The 12,664-nt window shown below is 36.8% G+C and overlaps 1 protein-coding gene across 1 annotated transcript in view; it reads left to right on the top strand.

Annotated features, from left to right (window-relative positions):
- The first annotated feature begins 815 nt into the window (after positions 1-815).
- The window catches only part of LOC126977054 (oocyte zinc finger protein XlCOF6-like), a 30,862-nt gene continuing 19,013 nt past the window's right edge, over positions 816-12,664 (top strand). Inside the window, exons 1-6 of the mRNA XM_050825725.1 lie at positions 816-980; positions 3,161-3,265; positions 3,742-3,924; positions 4,495-4,606; positions 6,004-6,122; positions 8,671-8,799. Coding sequence (XP_050681682.1) covers positions 879-980; positions 3,161-3,265; positions 3,742-3,924; positions 4,495-4,606; positions 6,004-6,122; positions 8,671-8,799 — 750 coding nt within the window. The 5' untranslated portion in view covers positions 816-878. The remainder of the gene's footprint in view (positions 981-3,160; positions 3,266-3,741; positions 3,925-4,494; positions 4,607-6,003; positions 6,123-8,670; positions 8,800-12,664) is intronic.

Raw genomic sequence — 12,664 nt, 5'->3', positions numbered from 1 at the left:
CATATAAACTCGTAGTTACATTTGGCAAAATAATATTTTTGATTTGAAGCAGTCATATTTACTGTATACTAATGGTAATATAAAGTAACTATAATACATCGTATCTATGAACACAATATTTAACATATTTTTCTAAAAGAATGGCTATAATATGAGTTCATTTCTTTTAATACGCATATCATAAACGGGAGCATTTCACTAAGTAAATTGTAAATCCAATATTTTATAACACTTTAATCAAAAATAGCTCAGAATACTAACCTGTAAAATGACAAAATCCTCTCTTCATCTGACTTCTCACAGCTACTTCTTTTACAGCCATAGTGTTTAAATTCTCTTTGGCCATAAGCAACAGGCCATGTAATTGTTAGGTAAATATATACGTTTTCAAAATCGAACAATATAAACAAAATATACTTTTCTTCACTTTAACACTACTTTTGATCACACACACAGATTAGGCATCAAAATGAAATAAAATGGCTTGAAGTTATTATTTTGCATTTCAAGACAGACAAGGTGACATATTAATAATATGTCTATCACTTTTCAATGCATTACATTTCGCGTAGGTTAGAAAAGTCAGGCCAGTGCTAAACAGCTCAACTTATTGTTACTTCTCTAGGCTTGTGAATGGCTCCGAGTGACTTAGCTTTAGAACTTTCCTATATTGGGCTGAATGCGCATACTGTATAGTGCCAAAGGAAGAAAAAACACTTTCCTTTCAATATGGTTGACAGTTGACAGCATTAGTTGACATTTGACAGCTATTAATTTTTATTTTTGTTGTTTTTTTCACAGTTCGAACTTCGAAAGTTCGAGTTCACAAGTCAGATTTCACACAGTGTATCGCTTCAGTTATTTCTTTTTTAATAAAAATGAATCCCAACATTTGTGGAGTGTGTTTGAGTGTTGATCGCAAATTAACACAACTGAATGGTGATATGCTCGACATATGTCGTTCATTTCTTGGTCAAAATGTGAGTTTTCATTCAATATTTCGCAAAATACCATTGCAGTTTGCACTTTGATTGCACATTATCGATCTACACAACACCCATTATTTAACATAATGACAGTTTCCTAAAACTATAATTTTTTTGTCAGTAACTTTGACATCGTTATTTTTATTACTTTACTTACTCATATTTCATTATTTTAAATAATCTATGTAATATTTAAAATTCTGGTGTCGCGGTTTTTGTTACCAAGCTACCCCGAAACGGCTGGACCGATTTGTATGAATTTATGTTTGCATTTTTGTACCCCCAAATAATTTTTTTTTGTCATTTTTTTATTAATTTTTATGGCAATACAATGTTTACCGGGACAGCTAGTAATTATATCAATCTTCATGTCACAGTGTTAGTTGCCATACTCCTCGAAATGGCTTGATCAATTTCTATGAAATAATGTATGTATATCTATAGGTCTGGAATCAATCGGAATCTATTTTGCAATGTATTTGTTAATTTATAATATAACAATACAACATTTGCCGGTCAGCTAGTACATTATTTATTTACGGTATGCACTCCAATATTTAAACACTAAATGAATACATAGTAGGTTAAGGCAGAGTTTATAAACAGCATTGTTCTAGAAAAGGGTATCTGAGTATTCATATTGTAACTATTAAAAGTTCTGAGTAAATTTAAAAAAAGCCCTAAAAAAGGGGGTTACACTGTACAGACCTAGTTTGTAGGACATCCGGCGAACATCCGGGCAGGGTTCTTAAATAGTGTTATTCTGGTAAAGGTATTATGAATTCCGTGTAACCTATCCCGTGACATACTCTCTGTTTTTGTGTTCCTTACCCAAATTTTGCAAATAATTAACAAATCTTTGATATTAAAAATATATACAATTAATTTCGAAAAGATTATAGCGTGGGGGAGTCACTTTCGACTATCTTACTAAAGCATACTACATAATATATTGTAGGAGTGTGTAAAAATCCTTAATTTCTTTAAATTTGGTAGAATACCAAAAAACCTCTCAGATGGAGGATAGATATTATATAATTGAGATTTAGTTAATTAAGTGTTTCATTTGCATTGTTGAGTTTAAACTGATATATGAATAAAACATGTTGTATGTTAATGACATGTTTAAAAACTTTTTCATGTGTGTCCGGCTAAAATTCTCTCAAATGTCCTTTGGGTGATTGACTTTTTAGTCCGGGCAGGTTACATAATTTGGTTGATGGCAGACCTATATAAATTTATATTAAAATCGTAGATGTGTCTGTATATTAAATATGTTTTTTAAGTTAGTCCAAATGTTTTTGCAACAAAATGTACAACTTTTACATTCAATGAATATATTATTATTATAGTAGTGGTATATGAAATCAAGAGTTTTTTTTAATTTGAATTAAATATTTTATGTTAATTTTATTACTTAATATTGTTTATGTTAATTTGTAAAACAATTCCTCTCAATTTGTAGGACAATATTCTGTTATATTGACAATACTTTTTATAATAATACCCTCATATCTAAAATATCAGGAATACTTGATACTTGTTAATTATCTGCTAGCAATTTTGTATGCCAGGAGAAATTGTATTAAATACTATTTTTAAGAGGGTATATACCTAGTCTTGCCATAAATACTGAAACAAATAAAAAAACTTTTTCAAACAAAAAAAAAAAAAAATAAACATAAAAAGCTTATTCAAAGCACACAAAAATTTTACTAATATCAAGGGTATGGAGAGTTTTAAAAATTGCATTTGGCATGCCTACTTTGTGTAATGCAATCAGCAGCGATTCGGTTCTCTTTATCACCCCACTCCATTTTATTATCGAATAAATTGTACAATCTATTGGCATAATGAGGAAACTCAATGATGATACAAAAATTACAGATACCAAATTCAAGTAATATTTTGTTTATTTTTAATTGTAACAGTACGGCCAGACTAAGTATATAGTTGATGAAAATGGCTTCCTTCTGTGGTGTTTCCAGGATAATATGATATCAACGCTTATTTTGAAGGTCCCTTTAAATAAAGTGTGTACACCTTTCGCAAAGTCTGGCAACACTCGTGTGATTCCTCTGGTATTGCAAGAGAATGTGGGTGGCAGTGATCACTTAACACCACATGAGCCATATGCAAAAAGATTATGTATAAAATACATACTGTTACTTCAGGACATGGTGATTGGCAGCTTGTGCTGGGAATGTGCAGCCATTTGTTATAAGTTTGTAAGGTTTAAGAGGAGAGCAGAAGCAGCACAGAATATATTGGCCGATTATGTGAGTATATGTACCATTTACGATTTAAGAACTTTATTTCTCAGAAGAATAGTACAATATTCACATAAAGAGAAAAATATATTCTAATTACTATATACCTAATATTATGTGACCTGTGAGAATATAACAATATCTATACTATATTGATTATTTTTCTTTTTTAAATATAAATATTAACAAAGTAAGTAAAATGGAAAAAACAGTAAACACACACTAGATGAAACACTTAAATAGAAATAACTATAAAACTTATAATCTAAAGAACATACATAAATAATGAATATCAACTAATGGCACAATATTGAATACATTAATTCAAAAACTTTAGTGAATTACGCGATCGAGCGGCGCAATGCCTTCTTTTGACACCTGTTGTTGCAGATGACCGTGGGCGGTTATCACACAGCTCCCCACCCCGTGAGCCTCTTACCCGTTTGCCCCCTCTTATATAAAAAAAATGATCAACGTGGTTTCAGAACACAGCTCCAAACTCCGCCTTGTCTCAACTAAAACAAACGGAGACGCTACAGGTGGCGTGCACGGAGCAACACGTGGCCGTGATCAGCGGTGATAATGATGAAGGCAGGCGGGTCGAGGTGTACCGACACACGTGTGGTGATGGAAGCAGTGTGGCTGATGCAGATGATAACAATTCTGATGTGCGTTATGTTTTGGAATTGAATTTGAAAACAAAACGGTTGGCTCAGTTGGAAGAGCGGTCGCGGGTTCGAGTCCCGCATCGTTGATAAATCTTGTATACTTCGTTCAACTCTCAGGTTATGGCTGCATCAATTTTTATTTTATCCCAGAAGTGAGAGTTACAACTATAAATCATAAGAAATTGTTCTGGTATTTAATCAAACATAAAACACCGAACAAACATTAAAATCAAATGTCTTACAGTTTGTTATTTTAAGTGATATCTCTCACTTCTGTGATTTAATATACTAATTTAATTTGCACCAAAAGTTATGAACTTACCATCTGAGCCAACCGTCTGACGAATTCTGGTAGTACCTAATTAAATTCTTATATCAATTTTTTTTTATTCAAAATAGTATTTATATATCTTATTGAACATTAATAACGTTTTCCAAACACTCGAATAAGTATCCCTGAGATCTGAGAAGAACGGGCGCAACAAACTCAGCGGGAAGTAAGAGAGCCATTCGCAGCTGAAGGAAGCTTATTATCATGAATATAATGATCACCTCCACCAAATGTTACAGACAAGTGATGGTGATCGTGGGCTGGTGATCAACGAGGTGTTCCTGCCGCGAGGGTCCGATGACGAGTCGTCTCCTGACATCAGCAGTGACAACAAGAAAACCAGGAAACAGAGTACGTATGACAAGTGTCAATAGAATAGAAAACACAGCCAATCTAGACATAAGTATAAATGATGTAATGAAATAATGAAGAAATCCCAACAAATTAAACAACTTCAAAGTACAACGCGAATGACTGTAAAACATAAACATGCAAGCGCTTCATTCAGGGTAATTTAAAACAACAAAATGGCGGCTAGGTGTGTCGCGTACCACACCTAATTATCACCAGAGTCAGATTTGTGGGTGATGAATGATTTAGAGTAGATGCTGTGCCCAAAGAACTTTAATGTTCATTGAGATGGAATAGATTGTATTCGTAGAGGGACCTCTGTTTCCGCCTTAATTAAACCACTCAGTTGGGTCCATTTAGCGAGCAGTATTAGCCAAAGCAGCCCAGCTCCTTCCAGAAGTTCAGAACACTCCTGGGCTGTTCGCAGACTTTTCGCAGCAACATTATACATACTAAGGTTTTTGCCCGTTGGTTGACCTTTTCATATTCCAGGATTACAGAAGTGACCGTTTCGTCTTCTGCCAGACTGCCTTTGCACTTAAGACTGTGGGTTACGCCGATTGTGAAAAGCTGCTTGTTTAGGGATATGTGACCCGGTAGGGTGCCCACAATGATTCGGACATCATGTCTGTTTAGGCTGATAGTATAATAGTATAATAATAATAACAAACAAACAAAATATTTTTATTTCGTAGGTACATTGCTTTACACTTGAAATATGTAAATTTTTTCTTATAGCTCTTTCGGAAGGCAGATTTCCTTAGAGAAGAACGAGCAAGAAACTCTAAGGTTGCTCTTTTTGAAACTGAATGATATTACAGATTCTTATTATCAAATTAGTTTTACAAATCATTTCAATTAGGTACGTCACCGCCGCAAGCAGTGACATTAAGCGAGCATGACGATGCCTGTAACGAGAACTCTACCAAAATACAAAAGATAATGTTCATCTACATAATATTATATTTGAACTGTCTACAGCTTGTGACATTTATCTATCGGGTGTTGTGTAGGTTGTTGATGAGAGCGTATCCATGAACGCATTTGGCTGAAAAACAGCGGCAGGAGTGGCCCTGGGCCAGCCACTTGGGTCTCTGACCCCCGCCTTGCCAGTTCATCCGCTGCATCAGTCCTCAACGAACCGCTGCGTCCTTGATTGTTAGAGGCAGCTCGTTCCAAGGATTGGTTTAGGTATTGCTCCTGAGTTAATGGAATAGATTCTGGCTGGCATCCATTACCAGTGGGAGGCTCCTTTGCACAGGATGCTGGCTAGATTATCGCTAACACAACGGCGCGTATTTCTGCCGTGAAGCATTATTGTGAAGGGCGCCGTAGCTAGTGAAATTCTGAGCGGCACTGCCTGCTCGTGTCGTCCCTCACCCTCCCGCTGCCCGCAGGTGGAGCGCGGGACAGGCGCCAGGCTGGCGTGGTGCGGAGTAGCTCCGTGCTCAGGAAGCTGCGCGCGCTGAACATGAGCGAGGACCTGCTGGAGATGGTGATCCTGACCTGGGACGAGGTCTGTATGTGACAGGATCTGTTGACGCCAAGCATGAGTTTCTGGAACGCACGCTGAAACGTCGCCGTGATATTTGGACGTCATTCCAGAAAAACGTACCAAACCACAATCATATCGAAATTGAGATCCAAAACTGGTCACGTGATTCATATTAAGGGACTGACAATAAATGGCAGCCCTACTGTCACTCTTTAAATGACATCATGACTTAGTAGCCCAATCCACATGTATGGAATACACTAATATTTATTAAACTTTAAACACGAACTCCTTAAAATGTGATATTTGTGGCTTGGAATGTTTTTCAGTAACTACGTCCATTTGATGTGTTGCGTCATCGCCGCTTGCGCCACCATTTCAAATTCATTCACTTCCTTTTTATTCGAGCGTCAAGCATTAACAACCTAAATTAGTCACCTCCTCATTGTAAATTAAGTATTAATAGAGGAATTTGAAATTAAATATATTAATAAGAAAGTAATTTGTATTATTATAATACGCCCTTGCCTCAACAGGATCAGTCAGATGCTTAGGAAATAATAAATACTTAGATAATTAATACCTCTAGATAGTCTCTTGCTGTTAGACAACCGATGAAAACATGAAAACGAATATTAGTTTAGTGTGCGTGAAAAGCAACGTCTTACACTTGCGATTTGTGTTGTGTGCATTAGTCAAAATAGAGGTTAGTTCTAAAGTCTATTTGTTTTTCGACGTTTTTACAGCTGTCATACAGCCGTTCCCAATATTCAGACTATCTCCGGTTGTGGCCTATTTGAGATAAAAATCGTAACTATTTTCTGTCCCAATAAACTTATCGTCGGTAACTCCCCTTATCCGTACACGCTGTCTCTCGATGCAATAAATGGCAGCCCTACATAAATGGCAGTGAAATTGCAATACACGCGCTCCAATATATGGCGATAAGAATGACTTATCGGGTATATTAAGACAGCTCCAGATTATTGACAGCTGATTACTGACAGTAGGATATGGTAAGTTATCTCTATCTGTAGATAGTATATTGGGAACGGCCACTAGTCTATCTAAACGTATAAATGATCTAAATACACTAGTATTAGAATTCATTCCTTAATTCACGTAGTGAAACAAAATTAAAACCTCTACACCCAGACGTTGGTCGAATAGTCGACGGAGACTCTTAAAAAAAATCATTCAAAATAATTAGTTAACTCAATTGTTCTGCCGCTTAATATATGGCGCTATGTGACGTTTGGATCCTGGATGGATGGAGGCACTTGCAAACGTAGGCGTCTTGTGTTTTGATATAGTTACATAGTTACCTTACTGCTTAGCTTATATATAGGATGTTAAAAACATCCTGTACTATATCTTGAGGCGTATATTGGTATTGTTCAAGTTGATTTGATATGTGGTTTTGATTGGATTCCAATAGATGGCGCTATAAATATAGAAGCAATTGTTTTACCTTGCGCTATTAATGTTTATTTAGATAATCGTATTATTTGTTAATCATTTGTAGTATTCAGTTCAAAAACAAATATACAGTGAATATCAGTTCGGTTTTATTTTAACAGGGTAGTAGTGAAGTGTCTTCGTGAAAGTTAGGGTTCCCTGGTGCTGGGTAAAACAGGTATCAAGTAGTGAGAATAAATAAACATCGATTTTAATGAAATAACCACATTAAAAATGAAAGAAAAAAGATTATAAATCTACCCAATTATAAAAGTTTATAAACCTCTGCCTGCAGCCCTTTTAATTTTTCCCGCCCACACATCCATTTCATTCATGTACCATGCGAAGTGGGCGCTTTCGGCGGTGGCAGAAACGAAACTTTTGTATTAATAATAATCAATTATTGTACAGGTTTTTTTAATATAGTGTATATACCGGGCGTCTCACGGCTATGTCAAACGGAGGGGAAGTGCCTTAAAAATTGTAGATGTGTAACTTTTTACTGAAAGAAGACCTTATTTTAATTTGAGAAACAATTTAAATTGCATTCATAGATTTTTATATAATTTTTTGACAGTACGGACACGTCATGCGTAGGCCCGACGATTATGTGGTGAAAGTGCCTTTCCATGGCTGCGAGAAAGAGGGGTAGTGGAAGACCGTAAACTACATGGATGGCGAATGTCCAAAGGGACATGATACGCCTTGGCCTCAGTTACGAAGACACGAAAACGCGATCTACATGGCGCCGCATAATAACAAAAGACGACCCCGCGTAACGGGATAAGGCGAGGACAAAGAAAAAGAAAGAAATAATTTTAAATCAAATATTATAATTCATGGTCTTCATTTTATTTCTGATGCTGTGTTACGTAGCAAGAAAGAAGCCTTTTTATTTCTCGTGTAGCGGGATCGATTTCTGGCTCAATCAGGCAGTTATAAAAAATCTATTAATGCAGTTTAAATTGTCTCTCAAATTAGAATAAACTCTTCCTTCAGTACAATGTTACATCTACAATATTCAAGGTTCTACCTCTCCATGTGCTATAACCGTGGGTCGCCTTGTATACTGTGGTTGTACATACGGGGATGAAAGATGATGTTGCGTCAGGTGGCGGAGGAGAGACGCAAGTGGTTGGCCAGCGACAAGTTCTCGCAGCTGCTGTACAAGTGTTACGACTGCGTGCTGGGGTTCAACCACCGCTTCAAGCTGGAGGAGCACAGGAAGAAGCACGACGAGGTAGGAGCTCCACTAACATTGCGGTTGTCCAACATCTCTGCCCCAATATATTGGGAATGGACCTTCGCTCTCATGTGCTGCCGACCCTTAGTAAAATTTTTAAAAATTATGTTAAGCCAAATGCTTACTCACTTTAACACAAGTTAATTCACATAAAACAATTTCGCTTAGTTAGGGGACGCTCGACAACGGATGCAGGAGTTGAACTCTTCAGGAATATTTTTGATCAGAGAATGCACTTGGTACCTTCTGTGATTTATCTAAAGCTTTTGATTATGGTCAACATTCAACGTTGGTCAGGAAATTATGTCACTATGGTATAAGAGGATCTGCGCTCGATCTTTTGATCTCATATTTAAATAATAGGATTCAGACAGTCGATGTGAATAGCAGGAGATCTCCTGGGACTGCTCTCGGTATGGGGGTACCACAAGGGTCTATTCTTGGACCCTTCCTCTTCCTAATTTATATAAATGATCTACTTAACCTTGTAGAAAAAACAACATAAATTGTTAAATAGACATAAAACTAAATTATTTATTTAATCAAAACAAATCTTATAACTATATGTACAATACTAGGACTACATAAAATTAAAACTATCATTACGTGGAAGCGTACCAAGAATACTGGCAGTATTACCGCGTTGGATAGCAAGGCTGATCCGTTGACCGAAATAGCTGCCAGCGCTTGGGTTTCCAGTAGCCTTTTTGACAGTTTAAATCGTCTGGAAAATTTTGAATGTTTGCAATATTTAGCCATGCATTGTTAGCTTCGTTCAAATACACAATCTCTGAGTTACCTGGTACATGATTTACAATTCTAGTAACCAAAGGCTGCACTATGAACTGAAGATAGAAATACTGGTAAGGCAACGCCCGAAACTTTGCGAGTACCCAAACCACCAAACCGTATCGGTAAAGAGGCTTGACGTTTATAAAATATTTTTAAGTGAAATATCAATTACATCAAGCAAATCTGGAAATTTCCATAACGGGCTAGACCTTAAGAGGTACGTAAATTTTGGAACAAATAAACAAGACCGAATAATAGTTAAGGCCATATGAGAATTAATTTTCAATAATCTGTCCGAAACGTTATTAGATTTTTTAATGTGGTCGTTTAAGATCGTTGGAATTGAAAAAGGAAATAATGGAGCTCCAAGAAGGTCAAGTGAATTCTTATCCAAAACTTTAATATTGGGGGCCACAACATAAAATTTATTGGTAATATCAACCCGGTCTGAAATTTGGAAATTTTCGCCGAAATAAAATCTCGCATTTTGAAAAATTTAACTCAAGGCCGATTGAGCTAAAACTTTCTATTGTAATAGATTTAGAGTGCTTTCAAATCATCTAAAACAGAGTCCACTACACCACCCAAAGTACCATCATCCAAGTACCAAACATTAAATTTTGATTTTAGTATTGTTATGGCGGAATGAATGGCAAGGCTAAATATTGCTGGTCCAAGAGGGTCGCCTTGCTGACAGCCAACAGAAGACCAAATATTATGATTTTTGAATAATAATTTGGATTGTTTACTATAACAATGCCAATCATAATGATAGATTGAAGGAATTGAATTTTTAACTTCTCTCAGCAGAGCTCCCCTATCAACAGAGTTAAAAGCATTTTTCACATCTAATTTTAAAAAGACATCACCAGAGTTCCTCTCCAAAAAAGTTCGCGCAGCGTGGACTGCAGCTTCGCAACCACTTTTGCAGCCGAAACCCAACTGAGTTGGAATGAATTTAGTTGATAGGAAAGAAGAAATATGTTTACAACAAATTTTAGAAACAAGGCGTCGAAATGTGCAGCCCACGGCTATAGGACGAACACCACCATCTTTTTTCTTAAGAGCATATGTGCTCTTAAGAAAAAAGCTTATTCGTACCATATAAAATTTCGGTATTAACTTTTCCAGAAAGCATGAGATTTACTAAGAGAACAATGTCCTCAAGCAACGCTCTACCCGCATCCCCTGTGGAAGGACCTACCAGATCTTTAAGATGCTGGGGTGTCAGTCCATCGGGGCCGCCGGCAGAAGCAGTCTTAAAGGACATTATTGCTTTTAGTACATCACCATCATTAGCCCGTAGATGATTATCGGAAAAAGATGGTTCCGGCATAACACAATTAGTATCTGGTGATGGGTGTTTACTTTGTAAAGCCAAAAGTGTTTCATTTGAGTCGGGTGCCAGGTTATCATTTGAAAAAAGTATAGATGCAGCACCTTTCACGTCACCGTCATTAACTTTCTGTTCTACTTTTCGAAAAATGTTGAATTTTGAATTTTGGTTACTATTTAAAATATTGCCAAAGATATTTGGGTCAGAACAATTTGATTTTATTTTCTGTGTGAGTGAACTGTGGTCATCTTTTATTTGAATGTAAAGTTGAATATGCGAACATGAATAAATGTTCCCAACTATCTTTTGAATTTTGGTTTACTGTAGATCGAATGACTTTGGAGAGTGCAGTTGCAACAGTAATGCGAGCCCCTTTTGGAATTCGCTTTACTACTGGAACCGAATTCTTTAATTTTCCTAATAATTGCACCTCTAAAATAACCTGTAGGAGAGCATAGGTCACATTTCACAAGATCACTGGCTTGGCTACAAACATTGTTTATGTTTTGATTATTATCACTCATTAATTCACTATTCACAATTGGTCCATTTAACAGTCACTTCACACACAAGCTCAGCTATTGGTCCTCGAATGACACGAACTGCGCGTTGCTATGTGCATAAGACAAATCTGAAAACAATCTTAGCAACTATATTAACAGGACAAAAATACTTAGGAAATAAACTATCCTAAAACATTGTGATGGGTAGCCACACCGACACACCAACACTTGTACTGATGCAGCACCACTTTCTGAGGCTGGGATGGGACAGCAAGCGCTGATTTTCAGCGAAAATAATCTGAAACAGAATTAAAATATGGATCAGTAGTATGTTCTGCGTGACAGCTCAATGACATCCCAGTAAGTCCTAAAACTGAATATATTAAATTTACCGCGCCAAATGTCAAAAATGTAGATGCGTATATTTTATTAAATGGAGAGTTGGTAAAACCGGTGGAATCTGCTATATTTCTTGGCATTACTCTTGATTCCAAATTGCAATGGGGTTCTGCAGCATACACGGTTTAAAAAAATTAGACAGTTACCTGACATAAATACGTCGCTACTAGTACAGGGTGGACCAAAAGTCCGTTTACATTTGAATCGGTTGCCACGTTTGCAACGGCGGCGGAGGGGGGTGGAAGGGTTACGCATTGCAAGAGCGGCCAATGGGAATTTAGTACCATGGCGTCGTTTAGCGGTAGTCAACGTGCATTTTGTGTACGCGAGTACTATCGAAACAACGATTCTGTGACCTAAGCTCAACGAAAGTTTTGCAATCATTACAAGATACGACACAAAAATCAAGCTCCATCAGGTGTGTTAATTAAATAATGGGTGCTCAAGTTTGAGAAGACGGGTTCAACAATGGATTTACCTCGATCTGGCCGGCCTAGAATGTCGAGGGACCCCGAAAACGTGGTGCGAGTAAAATCGTCTGTTCGTGACCAACCTGGACTAGCAACTCGAAAGCGGTCTGCTGTCCTTAACGTGCCAAGATAATGATGTATTAAACCGCATTCTCAAGAAAGATTTAAGTCTACATTTCTATAAAATCCAAATGGTGCAGAAATTAAGGCCTCAGGACCATGCCACTAGGTTGCAGTTTGCGAACGAAATGGTAGAGCGATTCACCAGTTTTACAAACATTTTTTTCTCAACAAAGCACACTTCCACCTAAATGGGCATGTTAATAGACAAAATTGTCGTTATTGGAGTGACACTATGTCAT

Source organism: Leptidea sinapis, chromosome 2 (genome assembly GCF_905404315.1).
Source record: "Leptidea sinapis chromosome 2, ilLepSina1.1, whole genome shotgun sequence".
In the NCBI taxonomy this organism is placed as follows: Eukaryota; Metazoa; Arthropoda; class Insecta; order Lepidoptera; family Pieridae; genus Leptidea; species Leptidea sinapis.
The sequence above is the reverse complement of the archived record's forward strand: the minus strand, read 5'-3'. Positions and strand labels throughout refer to the sequence as shown.